This window comes from Myotis daubentonii, chromosome 13, assembly GCF_963259705.1.
Source record: "Myotis daubentonii chromosome 13, mMyoDau2.1, whole genome shotgun sequence".
NCBI classification, from domain to species: Eukaryota; Metazoa; Chordata; class Mammalia; order Chiroptera; family Vespertilionidae; genus Myotis; species Myotis daubentonii.
In genome coordinates this window covers 58,800,184-58,821,247 of record NC_081852.1, presented here as the reverse complement: position 1 = coordinate 58,821,247, position 21,064 = coordinate 58,800,184, and the positions used below count along the sequence as shown (strand labels likewise).

Genomic DNA, 21,064 nt, shown 5'->3' with positions numbered 1-21,064 from the left:
CAGGGTCTCGGTGATACATTTTGTGCCCATGAGAGCACAAACTCCAATTGCATTTCTTTCTCAGCCAGTCAGTGGTGAGTGTGGGCATGTCACTGACTGGCTGAGGTCTCCAGCACCCTGGTCCTCACTGTTGGGATTTCAGGGAGGCTGTGTCATCCAAACCTGGCTACGGAATGGAAGAAACAACCACAGGGTGGGTTCTCAGGACCCTAGACCTATCGTGAGAGGTCTCAGGCCTGCATCCCTCTGCCTGGGGACCCAGCGCAGTGGGTCCTGGAGGTGAGCAGACCAGAGACTGGGAGGTGAGGGAACCATTGATTCAGTGTCCTCTGAGCCAAGAGGCCGAGTGCGGCCAAAGCTTCACCCAGTCCCAGAGGCCTCTCCTCCCCTTCCCCAGCCCCCCAGCGCGGACACAGCTGAGGCAGGTGGACAGAAATAGTGCCTTTATTTCCTGAAGCCCAGCCATATGCCCCAGGGCAGGGGGACCTCCTCGCCTAGGAGGGCATCAGGCCTGCTCAGTGGGCAGCTCTGGGTCTTTCTCTTCGCTGACTCCAAGGGGCTTTGGATTAGCCTGTGGGAGGTCAGGGTCTGAGATGGAAGTCTCCCCAAATCTGTGTACCCACACCCTCCCTGGGGCCTGCCCCCCGCCTCCCCCCACTGACAGACTCTTCTAGAGGCTAGACTTTGCCTTGGCTGTGCCCCTGTGGGAAGATCATCCTCTGAGGACCCCCTGGACCCCCTCCTTGCCTTCCCGCCCCCCCCCCCCCAGTTCCTTTCATGATTCCAGGGCTCACAGCTTCTTCTGGGCTGGCCCCATCCTCTTGTTTGCTCTGGGCTTGAGCAGTGACTTGCACTCCGAGCTTTTCCAGTTCCTCCTTCAGCCTGGACATAAAGGGATGGATTTGGGGGGTGGGGGACGGGAGGGGAGGAGAGGGAAAAGAGAGCTGGAGAGAGCAGGGGACAGAGGCAGGAGACTCCCTGAGCAGCCTCCCCTTACAGACAGGGAGAGGGGCTCCATGCCCACCTCTGCCTCCTCTGCTGCAGCTGCTGGCACTCCCCCTGCAGCTGCTCATGGCGCTGGGCAGTGTCCTCCAGGAGCTCCTGGGCCTTTCTGGTCTCCTCCTCAAACAGATGGCTGAGGGTGGGGCCATCAGTGCTGTAGCTCCCCCTCTGCCCTTCCCCACCCCGCCCGTCTTACACGGCAGCCGCTGCCTCCTTGCTGCGGAGGAAGAGCCCCTCAGTGATGGCAGAGCAGCCCTTGGTACCAAACTGGGAGCTCAGACGATTCTTCACATCCTCCAGCTTGGCTTCTACCAGCTTCTCTGCAGCAGGAAGGGACAGATGGGCAGGCCAGGGCAGAGCAGGGCAGGGCAGAGCAGGGCCCCCCCATTCTCACCTTCCTTGAGCAATTGCTCATTGCTGCTGTCCAGGGCACCAATCTCCTGGGCCAGCTGCTCTGGACTCTGAGGGGGTAGAAAGGAGGCCCATGCTTATCTTCCACTTCCCCCCATTCGCCTCCGAGAAGCCTACTTGCATCTAGTCTTCACTCAGCATGACTCACTTCCTACCACCCTGGCCCTGCAGACATGCCAGGCACGGTCCAGCCCCAGAACCTCTGCACTGGCTGCTGCCTCTGCCTGGAACGGCTCTCCCCAGCTACCTAGGGTGCTGTGCTGAGAGGCTCAGGAGGTTGTCCTCTGGAGAATCGGGGACCAGCCAGCCCTGTTGCTCTTCCTCATTCCTCTGCGTGGCCCCCTCATTGAGCCCTTCCATCCTGACATTCATTCTCTCTGCCTAGTTTCTGGTTTGGAGGTTGGGATCCCTTGGTGGCAAACACTGACCCCCACCCCCTACCTGTGATGTCCCCAAATATATCTATGGGTGTCCTTGATGGATGACCCCTCCTTAGCTCATCAGGATTCCTCCTGACCACTGAAGGGCCCTGAGAAGGCAGCAGGGATGGGTGGGCAGGACCAGCGAAGAGGATGAAACTGGGTGGCAGTGAGGGTGGTGATGAGGGTCTGACTGGAGGGGATTTTGAGGTATGGCTGTCACAGCCTGCTCAGACACTGGGTGTGGCGGGTGAGAGGAATGAAGCCCGGAGGATGACTGAATTTTGGGCCTGGTTCTGCCAAGGAAGATGGGGGGAAATGGGAGGAATGGATTTGAGTGACTCACGTGGAATTCCCAGAGGTCCTTGTGCTGGCTCATCAGTTCTTCCAACTGTCCCTCGAAATCCAATCTGGGGGCCAACCACAATTGGATGAGGGGTCCTGGGTTGAGACGCCCCACATCCTGGCCCAGTCCAAGGGTCTCCATGTACAGTTCTGGGGAGGGGGGCTTGCCCATACTCTTTGCTCTTCTGGGGAAACTTCACCACCTTGACCCTCTGGGCCTTAGCCTGGCCAGTTCCTCTTTTAACCCCCATCCCTGATATCACCCCCATCTATAACCCATTCCAGCCCCCGAAGGCCTCCGGCACTGGGCTTTACCGCAGCTGCCTCTGTTTGCTCTTCTCTTCCTCAATCTGGAAGTTGAGGGCACAGATTCGCTCCTTGCACTCCTCTAGCAGGGTTTGCTTCCTGGAAAGAGGCAAGACAGCCCTCCATCATGTTCTCCGAATGTCTCCCCAGGAAAGGGCTGGAGCGAGGCTTCTGCTTCCTTCTCCTGAGATCTGTCCTAGGCCTCTAGGTGGAGTCCTTCTCTATAACTTGTGTGTGTGTAGGGGGAGGGAGGGGGGGCATGAGCACATGCCCCCTGGAAATATCTTGGTGAGGATTAGGGAGATCAACAGGGACATGGCCAAGTGCAGAAGCACACACACATTCATCTCATCGGAATTTCCCAATCTGAGGATGCCAGGACTTGGTGCCTCTGGTCACAAAATGAGCTGAGTAAGTGTTCAGGAGGTGGAGAGATGGATACACAAATAGTCAGGTTGATGAAGAATAATGGATGATTGATGAGAGGCTGAGTGGACAGATGGTTGAAGGGACAGATAGGCAGGTGAGTGAACAGCCAGCCATGGAACCGGTGGAAAGAGTAAAAGGCTTAGAAGAAAATCCAGCTAGAAGAATTGAATTCGTATTCTAGCAAAAAAATGATTATCCCCCGTGAGTGAGAACACCCACAACAGGCCTGCCTATTGCGAGAGCTGGGGTGAGAAGACACTCATGAGCCTTTCCATTTGACAGGAGAGCTGTGATCTACGGCATTCCCCTCACTTTCTTTACCAGAATGAAGGGCAGGGCAGAGTGAGGCCCAGGTAGAGCGCTTACCTCTGTGCCTCACTTTCCTTTTCCTGGCAGTGGAGCCGGAGGATCCTCAGGGTCTCTGCAGGGAAAGGAACCATCAAGGCATCAGGTTTGTGGAGAGGTAACAGGGTTCCATCATGCGGAGTCTCGTGGACACGTGGTGGGACTTTGTCATTTGCTACAAATGGGGTGGAAGCCACAGGAGGGATGCCAGCTGGTGCAGAGGCTCCGGTGCCCTGCAGGGAGTGAGCTTCCGCAGGGGCAAAGGCAGAAGCCTGGGGCAGCGTAGCTGTCGTTACCTTGCTTTTTACTCAAGATCTCTTTCAGGCGCACTTTCTCTCCACTCACTGGAAAACACAGCAACAGGTTCAGGTATCAGGGACCACCCACTGTACCCTCAGGGACACGGGCAGTTTGGTACAGCACTCCTTTGGAGACAAATGTGGACCCCTCAAGGCAAACCCCCTCCCCTCTTGTGCCCACACTCCCTGTGAGCACCAAGGGCTCTGATGTGATACAGGGTGACTGACCGGAGGACCCCGTGGAATGCAGGCGTTTATATGGAGGGAAGAGAAAAAGGAAACACATCATCTGAAATGGGTCAAGACTGTGAGGAAACACGTCAAGCAGGAAGGGGCATGTAATCAGGTGGCGCAGGGTGCTGTCTTTGGATGGGATGATTGGGGAGGGTCTCTTTGAGAATGGAAATCTGAGCTAGAGCTGAATGATGACGTGAAGCAATGGGAACCGATATTATCTGCGGGGAACAGCCTAGCAAAGGCCGTGAGGTGGAAGTATGCTTGGAGGGTGTTTGGGGAATACTCCTACCCACAGTAGGCAAGGGGGAGTTTGGTCGGCTAGGACCTGCGGCTGGAGAGGGGGCACGGCCCTTGGCCACAGTACACATGCTCAGTGCCTGGAATGCTGGGTTCAGGGAGGCATGGCGTTGGGGACCTCCGAGTGAACCTTGGCACACTTACGTGAGTCCAGTTCCTTCTGCAGAGTCTCCCAGACAGTCCGGGCCTCTCCCAGCTCCTCACTGGCTTTCTTTTTTGCTGCGCCAAAGAGCAGGACAGACATCGTCAGGGCAGCCTCCAGCTACACCATTCCTTGCAAACAGTGACATTTCACAGTTGTCTTCGAGCAAACCCAGAGGGGCCCAGATTTTATTGAGCAGAAAAATGAGGCTTCCAGAGGCCTTTTTGTTGGGCTCTGTCTGCAGCAGGGCCAGGATAATGGGCCCAGGACTAGAACAGCTGCGTTTGGATGGACCCGTGCTTGGTTTAATGCTCTGCAGTTGCTGTTGTGAAATACTTAGTAATTTCTGAACAAGGGGTCCTGTGTTTTCATTTTGCACCGGGCCCTCCTGGCTGACAAGCTAAAATTCCTGAGCTCACCTTGTTGCACCTCATTAATCCGGTTAATCAGGACCTCAACCCTGGGCTCTAGGCTTCCCGCTGCAGGGAGGAAAGGAGTTTGAGTGAAGACGATAGTGCAGGCAGAGGCACATGGGGACCCCCCAGGGGCTCACATTCAAGGTAGGGGCCATGGGGAAGAGATAAACCAAGATATTGACTCGGGCTATGGTACCTGCAGTCAAGAGAAATAGAGGGGCTAGGGATCAAAGACTGAAAGAGTGGGGCATGCTTCTTCAGATATGGGATGGCCTCTTGAAGGCCCCAAATCAAGTGAGGGGGCAGGCCCTGCACTCCTGGGGTGGGAATGGGAGGCAGTGAGTGCAGAGGTCTGCCCTGAGATGGCAACATGGCTGGGAGGAGCCCGGTGAGCAAGCAGAGAGGAGCAGAGGGGAGGTGGAGGGAAGGGAGGTGAAGGTGAAAACCTGGGTCTAACTTTAATCCCTTTCATGCAGTGAGTCAAGTGGGTGGGTAGTCAGCGAGGGGGTTGCAACTGGGTTTTGGGAGAAGTTTTGCCTGCTATCCCCTTATACTTTAATTTTGGATCATAGGTCTATACTTTTATTTTCAAGAATTAAGTTTTAGAAGTAAGAGCGAATGAACTGATTTCCCAAGGTTGTGAACTGTGGGGCCTGGAGTTGAATCCACTTCTGTTTGAGCCTCAGTTATAAAGGAGACATATGACCTTTCTGCAACTTCTTCACCATATCCATCAAGTTTTCAATTTTCTGTGAGGACTTGGCCTGCCCTGTGGAGACAAAACAGAGCATTTCAGATCCTGTAGGAGAGGCCTGAGGAAGGATCCGACAGCCTTGGGCTGGGACTGAGATGGGCTGAGGGCAGGCCTCCAGTCAGAGAGGTGCCCGGCTGGCTCCTTGTCTTGAGGCGGACACTGCACGAGAGATAAACTGAGCCCCTTCGTGAGCAGCTTTCACTAACAGGTAAATGACACCACAGATCTCCCTTTACTAAAACTCAGGGTGCAGGAAGGGATGCACTCTCACTGCTGCTACTGTTCAAGGCTGGGTCCATGCTCGCGATGTAATAGTGAAAGGAAAGAAAGGAGGGATATAAGAAACTGAAACAAGGAGTCAGAAATCACTGCAACTGGCAGACACCATAATCAACTAGAAAGTGCTAGAGATCTCATTTTTAAAACCCCACAAGGAATAGGAAGAACACGTAATAAAACGTCTCATTTAAGCGCATGTAAGTATAAAGAGCTTCCCTGTATACAATCGTTATTCTGAAGCCTCCCAGTAAAGTATTTCATGTTGACTTGTTATAACCAATATCGGCACTTGTGTTTTTCACTCCCTAATAAAGTAGTAGATCTAGGTAATTATTACTAATGGCATTAACATTACAATAAAGATAACCGGACATCATGAGACACTTAGGTAAAAATACAAGGTAGGATTCTTGACCAAAAATGACACATACTTACTAAGCCTCTCAATTTAAATATCAAGTCAGAGGAAACACGGGGACAGGGGAACATGTCAAATGGCTCATGAGTATGAAATGAGCAACATTCCGACTGGGAAGCTCCACAGGAAAAGCAACCCAGCTTCTTTAACAAATAAATTTTGGGGAAAGGGGAGAAAGGAAGACCCTTACAGACTAAAAGGGATTAAAGAGACATGTTAACCAATTTCAGTAAACAAACTGCATTTAGATCTTGATTCAAACAAATGCACTTTAAAAAATATTGATGACACAATCAGGGAAATTTGAAAATTGACCAGGTAAGTTGATGAAACAAAAGAATGATTGTATCTCTTACAATTTCGGAGGCCACAATGGTATTGTGGTGAGCTTTCTGAAAAGAGTACCTATCCTTTAGAGAACGTTTAGAGATGTGCATGGCCGTATCTATGGGTTACGTGCTTTGATGCCTGGAATGCTGTGAAATGAAACAGTGGAGGGGTGAGGAGAAAAGAGCAAACCAGACTGCCCAGAGCTGATCATCGTTAAAGCTGAAAGACGGGCTCGTAGGGTAATTATACGTTGTTCTCGACCTCTGTATAGGTTTAAGTCTTTTCATAATAAAAATTTTGAAAATCAACCAACCAACTAATCAATCAATCTAGGGACGCTAAACAACCATTTCTGCATGAGAGTGGCGAAAAGAATGGTTAACCAAAAATTACACAAATGGCCAAGAAACATTTTGAAAGAGGCACACCCTCGAATCATAACGAAAGAGATGGAAACCACGCCTTGTGCCCCGGAGGTGGGTGAAGATGAGGAAGTGTGACAGCGCCCGTTTGGGCTGCCGTGGGCCACGGGCCCTTACACCCCCGGGCACACTGGAGACCAACGCGACCTCTGGCAACCATGTGGCCGCAGCAATATGTTGAAGACAACCCCACCTCTAGGCATTTACCCATCAGACATAGTCAGATAAATATTCAAAAGGGCACGCGAGATGACACTGAAGCAGTGTCTGTTGATGTCAAAGTGGGAAACCCATGGAGAACTTAGGCTTCATCCCCAGACAGGGCTCTGGGCAGCCGTCAGTCCCCAAATACGCGTCCACCCGCATCCAGGTAACCTCTGGCTGGAAGGACGGGAAAGAGTGTTTACTGTTCACATACACTTCTGCGTAGAGTTATATTAAGTTAACAAATTTCCCCGTAACCCCAAAATGACTTTTTAAAAAAATATATATTTTTATTGATTTCAGAGAGGAAGGGAGAGGGAGAGAGAGAAACATCAACGATGAGAGAGGATCATGGATCGGCTGCCTCCTGCACGCCCCCTCCTGGGGATCGGGCCCGCCACCCAGGCCTGTGCCCTGACCGGAATCGAACCGGGACCTTGAGTCCGCAGGCCGCGCCATCGTTCCTTTCGGGCCTGGTCCGTACTGTTTCCATTCTCTGGCGCTGGTCCTAGGAAGGGCGGGCTGGGGCAGCAGCAAATCGCTGTCCAATGAGCCAACGACTCTCTCACAAAACAGCCTGTGTAGTATGAGTCCCCTATTTTTGACCTTCTGTTTTAAAACAATTCCACATTTACTTAAAAGTGGTAGCGACAGAAGCCACAGCCCCTGCACGCCCTTTCCCGGGCGCCCCGGGTGTGCGGCCGAGCTGCAGACACCCCGCTTCGTTACCCAGCACTCCCTGCGGGGGCGTCGGAGGTCAAGGGCACTCGCCCTGCAGGGACCCCTCGTGACCGACATTAACATCGGACCCTCGAACGACGGTTAAGAAATGTGCCCAGGGAGTGCCTACACCGTCCCCCCAGAAAATCAAACAATAAGATTTAAAATGTGTCCTCACTTGTGTGTTCCCTTCAGAATCCAAAGCCCTTCTCCGCAGCCACCGGACAGGCGCCCTCTGTGCACCCCGCGCAGATAATAAGCTTTTCCCGCAGATGCTAGGCCGCGGCGGCCCGGCCTGCGGATACGGAGAGGAAGCCACCTGCGCTCCCGCCCGTCCCGACGGAGGCCCGCACCCCCGCACTACCTTCGGCCTTCCCAGCCTGGTCCGTCGTCCCGGTCCCCGAGGGCTCAGACCTCGAAGGCTCCGGCCGCCCAGCCATTTCCTCTCAGCTCGTGGGCGCCTGGTTGGCACCTCCGCTGGGATTGGACGGCACCCGCGAGGGGGCGGGGCTTCCGTAGCACGCCTGCGCAATGCGCTTCACACCACCTTCCGGGAGAGCTACCGCAGGATAACTAAGGGCTCTGGGCAAACGCCCGTGAAAGTCTTTAACTTAAGGGTAGAAGAGGGGAGGGCCGGCGTGCCGACTTCCGGGCTGCCGATTGGCCGGTATGAGGAATCTGATCTGCGCATGTGCAGAGGCCTCCGGGGCGCGCGCCCCTCTGGACGTCGCTGGCGCTGCAGCACGTGCTCCTGTGCAGTCCATCGGGGAACGGAGCTAGAGCCTCAGTTCTGAGATGCTCCTCGCTGCACACACCAGAGCTTTACAGTGTCACCGAAGACTCCTCGCTCAGGCATCTGGAGGGAGGCAGACGGTGTCAGCTCCACGGGACTAGCCTTGGCTGCACGTCTAGGTAGGATGGAGGGGAGAGTGCAAGCGTGCAGCATGACCCTCCTTCCTCCTAGCTTGATCCCACGGCTGGCCCTGCTACCTGTGGACAGAGAGCAGCCAAAGGTGGGGCCGAGGGGGTGAACCGTCTCGGGGTCTGCCAGGAGGGCAGGGGGTGCGGGAAAACCCTGCCCATAGGGGACGAGGTGTCCTACCCCACGCTGCGGCAGGTGGTCACCTGGGGTGGTGCAGGTGTAGATGCAGGTGGAGGCGCGGAATTCTCGTTTCTGGGGAGAGGCATGGCTGCGGGGCCATCCCCGGGCCAGTGGACCTGGGTGCAGTCAGTGCGGGATAGTTTCCAGCCTGTTCACTGTATACAAAGTCTGTTCTGGGACAGGCCAACCAGAAGGAGTAGTCTCAGCGCTGGCACCTCTGTGTTAAAGCCCTCACCTATCTTCCAACCAGAGAGGTGAATGCTGACAGTGGGGGTTCCCAGTGACTGAGCTGGGGTGGCATGATAGGAAATGAGGCCAGGAGCGCCAATGAGCCTGATAGAGTCTCAGCACTGTGGGGATCATAGAACCTTTCTTCTCTAGGCTGGGGGCTGGGGGCGGGGCAGGGGGACCCGGTTGGTAGTTCTTACACTTGGGAAACAACAGGATTAGGTCCCCAATTTTTTTTTTACCCTTTTTAATACTTTAAAAAAATTAATTACAAAAAAAATACATGTAAATAGAAAAAAATTATGAATATAACCTGTACACCCCGCCCACCCCCACCCTTAATTGCTGTCATTCGGAGGGGAGTGGCCCCCAGCCAGCCCGGCCTCACCCACCCCCACCGCCTCTACCCGAAGTCCCGGCGGTGGTAAGAGTCGGGGTCACAGTATTTTGTGACAACCACTCTGTTGGCGAACTTGCGACCTGTCAGGCCCTGCATGGCTTTCTGGCAGTCACACACAGAGGCGAACTCCACGAAGACCTTCCCGCAGCCGGGCACCTCCACGCCGTCCACGGGCCGGGGGATCTCGATGGACCTGACCAGCCCGTGCTTGCTGCACTCGACCCGCACGTCCTCCACGATCTCCTCGTACTCCTCGTCGTCCAGCAGCTCCTCGGGCAGCACCGTGTTCAGGAGGCACAGGACCTCCGTGGGCTGGCCGCCCATCTGCACCTGGGAGCTCAGCAGGCCCGGCACTTGCAGGGTCACGGGGGTCTGGTGGATGGTGCTCGGCGTGGCATTCTTGGCCCCCACACTCGCTCTCTGCACCTGCAGTGTCCTGTCCCCCAGCTGCATCCCGTTCAGCCCCGCCATGGCCTGATCGGTGGCGTTGACGTCCACGTACTCACAGAAGGCGTAGCCCTTGGAGAGCCCGGTGGCGCTGTCCTTGACCAGGTGGAAGGCCTTGAGAGGCCCGAACGATGTGAGTAGTTCTTTCACCTGGTCCTCGTGCAGGTAGTTGGGCAAGCCCCCCACGAACAGCTTGTGGGCAGAGTCCGGGACCACGGTGGACACCACACCGGGCAGGTAGACAGAGGGGTTCTCCGACAGGCCGGGCAGGGGCTGGTAGTCGTGGGGCCGGCGGATCTTCAGCGACTGGCCCTGGAAGATGATGCCATCGAAGGCCATGGCCTGGGTGGTCTCGTCCACGGAGCGGAACTCCAAGAAGGCAAAGTTCTTGTCCTGGTTGATCTGCACGGCCAGGACGGGGTGGCCCGGGGCCTGCGTCAGCCCGCCCAGGCGCATCTGGGCGTTGAAGAAGTCCACCATGGCCTCCTCGGTGACGCCGAAGGGGATGTTGCCCACATAGAGGCGCCGGGCCTGCCTGGTCATCTGGCTCCCCACCCCAGGCACCGGCGTCGGGGTCACAGCCAGACCGCCCGGGGTGGTGGTGGGGAGGAGGGCGGTGGCTGGAATCTGACCCGCAGCTTGCATGGCCTTGTACTGCAGGGGGGTGACGTGCTCAAAGCCGGGCGGCGGCACGTCCCAGTATTTGCGGACCTTCCTCTTCTCATGGCCGGGGGAGCGAATCAATCGGCCCCGCTCCTCTTTAGCGCCTCTGGCCAAAGGTTTGCTTCGTCGCCGCCGGTCCCGGGATGCGCTCCGCTGGTCGCGGTTGCGCCTGTCATGGCTCCGGCTGAGGCGCTTGCGGTCCCGCCTGCGTGAGCGGCTGCAGCTGCGCTTGCGGTGCCGGTTCTCCTTGTCTCGCCCTTGCTTATTCTCGACGAGCTGCCGCTGGAACTCCTGGAAGTCCGACATGCTGAGGCTGCCGCGTAAGGGCCCTCCCTGTGAGCGCTCACCTCGCCTGGCCGCCTGCCCGCTCTAGCCGCTCGCTCCCAGCAGGTCCAGGGGTTCCCAAAGGTGTGCACGGAGTCTGCGAAGAATGAAGGACAAGGAGGCAGCGTTCAGCTGATCAGCATAGCCTGGTTCTCCAGCCAGCTTCTCCAGCCTGGTTCTCCAGCCAGCTTCTCCAGCTAGGTTCTCTCTAGGTCCCTAATTTTAAAAGGTCAAACTGGTCACAGTGTGGCGGTAGGACTGGACGAGAGAGGCGCAGTGAGTACACCGGTGAGAGGTGGTGCTGGCCTGAGCTGAGGCAGGGACCATGGGTTTGGAGAGGACAGGGGTGTGAAGACCAGAGAGAAGCCGTGGTTAACAATGTCCTGAAGGTAAAGCCAGCACAGGTGTAGGAGCTGGTACCTGGGGGAACTTTGGCTCTTTGGACATGAATAGAAGAGCTTGTTCTGCTAAAAGGAGACTAGTTGCTATACTCTTGGTTTATCCCACACAGAGGGTAGGAAAGACTAAGAAGGGAGGAGGGCGGGAGAGTGGGTGCGGATCACATGTTGGGCAGGAGCTGACACCCTTCACTGAATCCTTGCAGCCACCCTGAGAGGCGAGGAGACTGAGTTTACATTTATTTGCCTGAAGTCGCACAGCCAGTAAGGGATGGGGCCAGAAGTCAGTTCTGCACCTGCCCCCCAGACTCCATTCTGAGCCCCTAAGAAGCTCTTGTCAGGTGGGCAGAAACAGACCTGTGCTCTGGACTGAAGAACAGATTCTAAACGGCTGGAGGGCAGCCCCTGTTATAGGCCTCTGGTGCTGGTTGTGCTCCTGTAAAGGGCCAGGGCACCTCCTCCCTCCCTCCCTGTCCCCTTCCCCAGCTGCCTGCCCAAGTCCTACCCCAGACACCAGCTGGGGTGAGTGTATGGCAAGGTGGACCATTCGGTAATGTGCAGATTTTCTTCAGATAGAATGACCAAGATTCAACCCAAAGCTGCAAGGACTGTGAGATTCCTCCATTTGTCCAGGATACTGTGTGTGCTCGCTCTTCTGGCCCATTTAAGACCTCAGTTATGTTAGACTCAGTCTTCAGCTTAAATACCTGCAAAATGGAGATAACACATCCCCTGCCTCATCTACCAAATGGGCGCAATAGGTCAGATGAGTATGTGAGGATCTTAAAGCAGGAATTATATCAAAGTGAGCTTATTACCAGGGGTCTACATCCTCATTTTAATGCAGAGTGGGCAGAGCCCTCAAGGCAGGAAAATGCTCCAGCTTGTGGGCACCTTGGGAGGAACACCTGAGTGAAGGTCACCAGGAAGAGTTTTTCTCTGCTGCCAGCTATTTCCGGCTTGAAAATAACCAGAAATGCTATTCTCTGCTGCCATCTCCTGTGCCTCTTGGAAACAGTGCCTGAGTAGAGGTCAGAAAAAGTTCTCTGCTGTCTCCTGTGCATGTTGAGAACAACACCTTAGAGGAGATTACCAGAAAAAGCTGGTTCAGAGGCCGGGCTAGGACCTGAGGCTAGCATCAGTCTTTAATGATGTCACACTGCACACTGACAAGTCACAGGCTTTGGTCTTGTGTTGGCAGTGGCAGCTCACAGTGAGTCTAAAGGTCTGAATACCACACTAGCCTGCAGGGAACAGACACTCATTCCAAACCCCTATCTCCATTCCTTCTGAATTCTAGCATTGACCTGTCCAGAGAGCAGTAGCTGCCGGTGACTGGTTTCAGTTAAGTGTACGCCAACTTAAAACAGAATTATAAAAACATATTTACAGACATTTCACAGTGATCCTATAGTCAGGAGCAAAGACCTTTTTATTTTTATTAATCCTCAACCGAGGATATTTTTTCCATTGATTTTTAGAGAGTGGAAGGGAGGTAGAGTGACACAGAGAGAGAAACATCAATGTGAGAGAGACACATCGATTGGTTGCCTTTCACATGTGGGATCAAGCCTGCAACCAAGGTATGTACTCTTTGCTGGAATCGAACCCAGACCCTTCAGTCCGAGGGCCAACACTCTATCCACTGAGCCAAACCCGCTAGGGCAAAGACCTTTTTATAAAAAGGGTTATATCTAGAGCTGTGCAAAATTCAAAACGATCAGGTCCCTTTGAAAGAGTCCAGTGTCCATGAAATGAAAACTGACCATTGGGAAGCCCCAGGGTGCCAAAGATTGCCTTCCAGGAATATTCCATTGAGATCCTCCCCAGAGACCTCCCCTAATTTCCCCACCTTTAGAGAGCAGATAAGAACCCTTAGGACAGAGGACCCAGCCTCCATCTCTCTCTCTCCCTCACCCTTTCTCTCTTAGGCCTTTCACCCTCTCCTTCCCCCAGGCACCTATATCCTTGTTTTCTTTCTTCTAAATTCCAAGGGCCCTTTGACTCTCTAACTTGTTTCCTGAGCCCACACAGCCTGGTTGTCTCACTTTTTCTATCTCTGTGACTTTCTAAATAAACTTTTGTTTGTCTTGACTCTAAACTAACTCTTTCTTTCTTTCTTTCTTTCTTTCTTTCTTTCTTTCTTTCTTTCTTTCTTTCTTTCTTTCTTTCTTTCTTTCGTTCTTTCTTTCTTTCTTTCTTTCTCTCTGTGTGTGTGCGCGCGGATTCTAAACTTTCTTAGCCCCAGAACTCAAGCACTGAGGTTGCTGAATCAAGGTTCAATCATTGAATCTGGTGCCAATTGGCCTCTAGGAGATCAAGGCTAGATGCTACAGGGCCTTATAAGTTAAGAGGAAAAGGAAATCAGAAGGGTGTAAAGGAGGGTGGAGAAATAATATTGCTTTGTAGAAAGTTCACTCTGGCTTCAGTGTTATAAAACAGATAAGGACGGGGCAAGCTTGGGAGCAGGCGAGCAGCTGGCAGGCTGCGGCAGTGAACCAGCTGAACAGTGAGGGTGGCTAAAATTAGAGTGACTGCAGTAGGGATGAACAGAAACAGGAGGAATTCTCAGGAAAGATGTTAGACTGAACAGATATATCTTCATTTTCTTCCTCCTGAAACTTTAAAAACACACATGGGATTGTTTGTTTCAAAAACATTCTGGAAGGCACCAAAAAAATGGACAAGTACTAGATGATTTAGAAAACCAGTAACGAGGATAACTCAAAGGCGATTTTATTGGCACCATAGACTCACCAAGAGGTTTAGGACCTGATTGCCTCAGGCACCTCTGGAAGTAGCAGTGAAGGGGACGAGAGAAGTCCTATAATTAGGATTTGTCCCTTTAAAAAAAAATTAGGATTGGTTAAAACTGCTTAAGAAGCAGTTAAGTTCCCTCCCTGACTTGAGTTACTGGAATACTACCCATCCCCCCCTTCTTGGGAAAAAGACTGTAAAACGAAAGGAAGATTATGCAAAAACTGTACATACTGAATAATAAAGCAGTGTATCTCACAACCCCAGCCCAATTTCTCTACTCAGCTCCAAGAACTCTAGCTGCCGAGACTTCAGCCTCTAGGCAGGAGGATATTAGGAGAATCTTCTTTGGGCCATGGGAACAAAAGAACTAGAGATACTGAAATCAGGGTTTCCCAATAAGATGACGCAGCCAGATCCACCCACAACAAGCCCCAGAACACACCTTCCACTTGCCCAAGTACTTCTTCAGCACTTGCTTTGGATCTTCTTGTCTTACCTCAGCTCGAAATGAACCCCGACTGTTCCTGCTGGGTGGCCCCTGCCCTTGCACTGCTCCTGCAAATGCGAAGAGTACAAATGCATCTCCTGCTAGAAGAGCCGCCACGCCTGCTGATCCACGTGTTGTACCACGTGCGCCCAGGGCTTGTACCAAGCCTGCAAAAGGGCATCAGACAAGTGCAGACGCTGAGCCTGATGTTGGAAAAGCCAGTTCCCACATGGAAAAACCTGTATGTTTAAATTGTTTCCTATTACCCTGACTTTGGTTGGTACATTCCTGTTTCTATGAAATCTTTCTGACAATAAACTCATATAGACTAAAACAATAACAACAATAAAACCCCACCAAGGCCTATTTATATGCTCTGAGCTCCCAATCACCTTTTTAGTCCCCACACTTTAAAAAAGATCTTTTAACATGAACGAGAGCAAAACAAGACACACACAAAGGAACAGGAAATAGTAACTTAGAAGAAATGGCCCACTCGGGAAGGCAAAACAATAAAATACCTACAGTCCGGCCAGTGTGGCTCAGTGGTTGAATGTGGACCTATGAACCAGGAGGTCACAGTTTCATTCCCAGTCAAGGTATATGCCTGGGTTGTGGGCTCGATCCCAGTGTGGGGCATGCAGGAGGCAACTGATCAATGATTCTCTCTCATCATTTTTTTTTTAATATATTTTATTGATTTTTTACAGAGAGGAAGGGAGAGAGATAGAGAGTTAGAAACATCGATGAGAGAGAAACATCGACCAGCTGCCTCCTGCACATCTCCTACTGGGGATGTGCCCGCAACCCAGGTACATGCCCTTGACCGGAATCGAACCTGGGACCTTTCAGTCCGCAGGCCGACGCTCTATCCACTGAGCCAAACCGGTTTCGGCTCTCTCTCATCATTGATGTTTCTCTCTCTTTCTCTCTCTCTCTCTCTCTCCCCCTTCCTCTCTGAAATCAATAAAAATATATTTTAAAAATATCTATGAATAATATCTTCAGAGGGATAAAAGGGTCAACAACCAAGAATAGCATCAGGTGCATTTAAAAAGAAAAGAAATTCAAGAAACAAAGAAGAAAGTCAATAACCCCTGCAGTGAAGAGAGGCCCCACTTTTGAGTGTTGTGTGTCGGAGGTCATGTTGATTAGTTGAAGAGAATTAAGAGGCTAAGATTTTTAAAAAGAAAAAGTAAAGAAAAGTGAAAGTCAATAGAAGAAAAATAAATGTAAGAAAATTCCCAAAAAGTAAAGCAAAAAAGACAAACATGGAAGCTAAGAGACAAACCTAAGAAAATTAGAAATTTCTAGGCAAGGAAATCCTGTATCTGAATATTAAGAGTTCTGCTAAGAATAGGCACAGAGAAAATGCAGGGGAGGGAATCACCAAGGGGAAAAAAATTTATTCCCAGAAATGAAGGATACAAGTTTTCAGATTGGAGTTGAGTACCCAGTACAGTTGGTGAAAACAGACACACACCAGAGTGTGAAGACTATAGGGCAATATAACCTTAATGGCCTTTTGTAAGCTTCCCACCACAGGAGGACAAAGACCAGAAAAACTTTCAGGACACCAGGAATCAGACCAGATAGAAATTGTCCTAAAGACACCTGATTGCACACCCGCATTCCATCTGCATTCTAAGCCCACCAACTCAGCCCCCAGACCCACTGATGACAAGAGCTTCCCGCCAGTGACTACATATATGAACGAAACTCCAGCTCCTGGGTGCTATGTCCATCATCTACCAAATGTCTCCTGTGCAGCCCTTCCCTTCGGATACCCCACCCCCCATCCCCTTTCCTTAAATAAATTCAATTTTCTTTCATCACAGTCAGAGATGGCTATTCAGCTTGCCCACACACCCCGATTTTAGTATTTCACAGAGCATGGAGACAAGATCCCTAAAGATTCCAAAAGGAGAAAAAACGGGTCAAAGGGAAAGGAATTCAGCTCCGAAACTATTTACCTCCCAAACATACTGTCTAAGAAAGCAATGGAGGAGATGATCCAGCCAAATGAAGGAATAAGCTAAGAGAGTTCTTCCTCTGTGGGATAGAAAACATGATACTGTTGAAGAAAAGGAAACTGGCCCACGGTGGAGCCCCTAGAACAGCAAATCAAGACTTACTTGCAGTTTGAGCTCCTCCCAGGAATGTGGCCTTAAACCAATCAGTCTGGAATTTCCTGATCGACTCTAGTGAGGTAATCTGCTTGATAAGATCCTCAGCCGTTCCCAAAAGGTAGGTGACTTCGCCTGAAACCGTCCTTTTCTTTTGCTAATAACTCCCTTGTCCTGTCTTCCTGCCTATAAAAGCCTTACATTTTGTACAGCTACTAAGAGCACCTCTCTATTTATTAAATAGGATACTGTCCAGTTCATGAATTATTCAATAAAGCCAGTTAGATCTTCACATTTACTCAGTTGAATTTTTGTTCTTTTTTTTATTTTAGTTCTTGTTCTTTAACAGATTTGGTGGCAGCAATGGGATTTGAAGTGAATTTCTGAAGGTATTCGGGGACAACAAGAAACACAGGCATGGGACCCCCACAAACCCTTCGAGTTCAAGGTCTTTCTCATCATCTTGGAGGGCCATGTTTATTTTTAAACTATAGGCCCAGTGCACAGATTCATGCACATTGAAAGGAAATTAATTAGAAGAAATATTTTAGAGGCTGGGGAGGGACAGAAGGAGATTGGCCAGCTGGAGAGGGACTGAGGGAGGTTGACTCCTGGTCATGTCCGGCCTGTCTCAGACAGTCGCAATAGGCCAGACCCCAGCAGCAAGCTAACCTACCAGTTGGAGTGTCTGCCCCTGGTGGTCAGTGCACATCATAGCAACTGGTCAAACTGGTCAGACACTTAGCATATTAGGCATATCTATTTATATAAAAGCCTTCTATGCTAAGTGTCTGACCAATTGGTCGACTGTTTGGTTGACCACTCAACTAGTCACTGTGATGCACACTGACCATGAGGGGGCAGACTCTCTGACCAGTAGGTTAGCTTGCTGCTGGGGTCTGGCTGATCAGGACTGGGTGAGACGGCCCCGATTGACCTTGATCACCAGCCAGGCCGAGGGACCTCAACCATGCACAAATTCGTGCACTGAGCCTCTAGTGCAGGGGTGGGCAAACTTTTTGACTCGAGGGCCACAATAGGTTCTTAAACTGGACTGGAGGGCCGGAACAAAAGCATGGATGGAGTGTTTGTGTGAACTAATATAAATTCAAAGTAAACATCATTACATAAAAGAGTACGGTCTTTTTTTCCAATAGTTTTATTCATTTCAAACGGGCTGGATCCGGCCCGCGGGCCGTAGTTTGCCCATGGCTGCTCTAGTGTGTATGTGTGTGTGTGTGTGTATACACACACACACACACACACACACACACACACACTAGAGGCCCGGTACACGAAATTCATGCACAGGTAGGGTCCCTAGGCTTGGCTGGCAATCAGGGCTGATCTGTGGGGCAACCAGTGGGGCAATGGGGGGGGAGGGGTTGCTGCTGGCACTCGTGTTGGCTGGCCTAGGGCCTGTGGGCTGGGGGCAGCCCCTGCATTGAGTGTCTGCCCCCTGATGGTCAGTGCTCATCATAGCAACCAGTCCACCAGTTCCACCATTTGGTTGATTTGCATATTAGGCTTTTATTATATAGGATATTGCCAGTGCACATCATATGTATCGGCCGGTTGGTCAGTCAGATGGTCAGATGGATATATGGTTGGTCACTTAGCCTTTTATATATATATAGATGAGATGGTGTAGAACAATGCATACAGTTCTGGCTGTCTGCATTGCAGATTTCCAACCAGATTGAAAATACTGTCCTGTTAGCGGTGAAATGGCACCAGATTGTTATCAGACCTCAATTCAGCAACCTCAGTACTTGAGTTCAGTAAAAAAAGAATTCAGAGCCAAGGAACTCAAATTATAAGAGAAAGTTTATTTAGAAAGTCACAGTGGTAAAAAAACAACAACACACTGAGCCAGCTGGGCTGCATGGGCTCAGGAACTGAGTTACAAAAGCAGAAGAAGGGCCCTTGTTGCTTAGGAAAAAGAAGGGCAGAAAGATGTGCCTCAGAGAAGGAAAAGGGGAAAGAGGAGGTTGAGAGAGAGGGGGGGGGGGGGGGGGGGAGAACACACTGGGTCCTTGGTCCTAAGTGTTTAAAGGCGGGGTCTTAGAGGATCCCAGGGGAGGATCTCAATAGAATATCCATCAGCTTTTCCAGGTCTGTCCTTTCAGGGTGTGGTCTCTACTGATTGGCCAGTGCTAAGGGAGGGTTATTAGTCATTGCATCTGAGTCTGATGTCAGCTAAGGTGTCCCTTCATCTGGTTTTGCTGCTTTTCTGGGTCCTGAGCTGAAACACATCTGTGGCCTAAGTGTCATCTCTAGTTTGACCAAAAACTCAGCAGACCCGAGGCTTTGTTCTTAAGATTACTTGATGTGCAAAAAAAAAAAAAAAAAAAAAAAGGAAAGAAAAAAAAAGATGACTTGATGTGGGTCAGAACCTCACGTCCTGAGGACTGGATGCTTAAGGGAGTGGTCCTGCAAGGACTTGTATGGGAGTCCTGTGAGGCTACTCTTCAGTCCCCCTGTTCCTCCTTTAAGGGGGGCTATCACATGACCAGGATATGCGAGGGGAGGCAAGGTCACTCTGGGGTGAGGTCCCAGCCTAGTTTGTCCGATTGCTGGTACCTGGGGCTTTCTGCCCTGGTGACTTCTATACCTGGCCTATTGTTCCTGCTCTTCTCACGTCTATCTAAATGCCTACTATATCAGTTTTGTCCGCAGGTGGTTAACCTGAGGATGCAAAACCTGGGGATATGAAGGGCCCACTGTATATTCATTGAAAAAAAAAAAAAATCCCAGTATAAGAAGACCCAAGTAGTTCAAACCCGTATTGTTCAAAGGTCGACTGTGATTTGCCATGCAGCTAAAACATGAAACGTCTCCATTTACTACCAGGGACTTGGCAACCCTCTCCGCTAAACAAATGAATGCGTGAGAACGTGGTGGTAATGCTCTGGATTTGCAACTCGATTTTGTCAACTCACGCAGACTCACAAGAGCCGGGTGTGTAACCCAATGTGCCAATTAATCAGGTCACAGTGGGAAATGCAGGGACCCCCCTCGGCCCTAAGGAGGGCTGGAGCCCCGAGTTCCCTTCTTTTCCCGCTTTCAAGACTCCGTTCCCATCACTCCCCCCCGCCCCCTCCACACACCCCGTGCACATGCCCCATTTCCAGCCGATGAGACTGGCCCCTTCAGGCCCAGGCAAAACAAACTGAACTTGGACATTTCCCAAACTTCCTCATTGAAAGGTGATCATAGATGTGATCTTCTGTGAGTGCAGACATGGGTGTGTGTGTGGGGGGGGGGGGGGGAGGTGGGGGGGGGGAGGTGGGGGGGGGGAGGTGGGCGGGCCCGGAGGGCTGCTGCACCCATTAGTTTTGCCCTGAGTAGATTCGGAGGGGGGTGTCTGGGCTGCGCCTCGGGGCTGCGGTGCCTCCGCCCCGAGCGCGGCCGCGCTCTGGGAACTAATTAGTGGGACTTGGTGTCGCCCTCGTCGCTTTGGCGCCGGGTGTCGAAGAGCAACACGGCTCTGCCCGCCGGGCCGGGACGCCGGGCGCCGCGCCACAGCCCCCCCGAGGCCAGCCTGCCCGTCCCTCCGCCCGCTTCCAAGATGGCGGCGCGCTGCCGTCGCGTCGCGTCGCGGCCCGCCCCGCCCCCGGGCCCGCCGGCCGCCCCGCCTCCTCGTGCGCGGGGCCGCGCCGCGCGCGCCCGCCGCCCCTTCCGCGCGAGCTCCACCCAGGTCGGCAGCAGCGCGGTCGGCGGCGCCTATTTCCCGCCATTGTGCGAAGTGGAGGTTGGGGGCCCGGACGCGCCGCCTTCCTGCGGCCGGCAGCTCCCGGGCGGCCGCCGCCACCGCCGCGGTCCCCTGAGGCCCGGCGGCCCGCGCCACGCGTGTCGCCCTGCGTGGGAGGGCGAGGAGCGGCCGAGCCCCTGAGGAGGCGCCGCGGCGCGGGACGCCGCTCGGCGAAATGCCGTGCGGGGAGGACTGGCTCAGCCACCCGCTCGGGATCGTGCAGGGCTTCTTCGGTGAGTGGCGGCGCGGGGCGGGCCGGGCCGGGCGGCGGCCGACTGGGCGAGCTGGGGGCCGGGCCCGCGCGGGGCGACCTCGGGGGCTCGCGCGGCCCACACGGACCGCGCCGCCGGCGCCGAGACCCCGTCCCCGAGCCGGGCCGCAGGTGCCTCCCACCTGCCGGATTCGCGGTCCGCCGGCGGCCACGGGGACGCCGCGAGGAGCGGGCGGCCGGCCGGCCGGCCGTGATTGACGGCGGCGCTCCCTGCCTGCCCCGCCGGGGCCCGAGCCCGCGGGCGGGCGGCCGGGCTCGGAGGGGTCCCGGAAGCCGCGGAGGGCCCGCCGGGACGGGGCGAGGAGCGCCCTTCGCCGGGGAGCCTGCGG

The 21,064-nt window shown here is 53.0% G+C and overlaps 3 protein-coding genes across 8 annotated transcripts in view; 1 reads left to right on the top strand and 2 right to left on the bottom strand.

Annotated features, from left to right (window-relative positions):
- Positions 1-434: 434 nt before the first annotated feature.
- SYCE1 (synaptonemal complex central element protein 1) lies at positions 435-14,916 on the bottom strand. Of its 3 annotated transcripts, none has more exons than XM_059661627.1 (13): positions 14,594-14,916; positions 5,355-5,417; positions 4,652-4,711; positions 4,235-4,309; positions 3,554-3,601; positions 3,279-3,333; positions 2,493-2,582; positions 2,179-2,242; positions 1,397-1,463; positions 1,199-1,322; positions 1,025-1,135; positions 795-882; positions 435-571 (listed from the first exon to the last, which is right to left on the bottom strand). In XM_059661627.1, the coding sequence occupies exons 2-13, from the start codon at positions 5,380-5,382 to the stop codon at positions 506-508; spliced, it is 876 nt and encodes a 291-aa protein (XP_059517610.1). In that variant the 5' UTR covers positions 5,383-5,417; positions 14,594-14,916; the 3' UTR covers positions 435-505. The 3 variants fall into 3 exon arrangements, with proteins under 3 accessions (XP_059517610.1, XP_059517611.1, XP_059517609.1); XM_059661628.1 differs by lacking the exon at positions 14,594-14,916 and adding an exon at positions 14,095-14,101; XM_059661626.1 differs by lacking the exon at positions 14,594-14,916 and adding an exon at positions 8,140-8,275.
- Positions 9,480-11,139, bottom strand: LOC132214408 (splicing factor U2AF 65 kDa subunit-like). Its single transcript, XM_059661623.1, has one exon. The coding sequence runs from the start codon at positions 10,919-10,921 to the stop codon at positions 9,509-9,511; it is 1,413 nt and encodes a 470-aa protein (XP_059517606.1). The 5' UTR covers positions 10,922-11,139; the 3' UTR covers positions 9,480-9,508.
- A 5,464-nt stretch (positions 14,917-20,380) lies between the features above and the next one.
- MCMBP (minichromosome maintenance complex binding protein) overlaps positions 20,381-21,064 on the top strand; it is a 31,711-nt gene continuing 31,027 nt past the window's right edge. For all 4 annotated transcript variants that reach the window (XR_009448283.1, XM_059661621.1, XM_059661620.1 and 1 more), the window contains exon 1: positions 20,381-20,697. Coding sequence is in view for 3 of the 4 variants with exons in the window: in XM_059661621.1 (XP_059517604.1) it covers positions 20,640-20,697 (58 nt within the window). In the remaining variant the exon portion in view is untranslated. The remainder of the gene's footprint in view (positions 20,698-21,064) is intronic.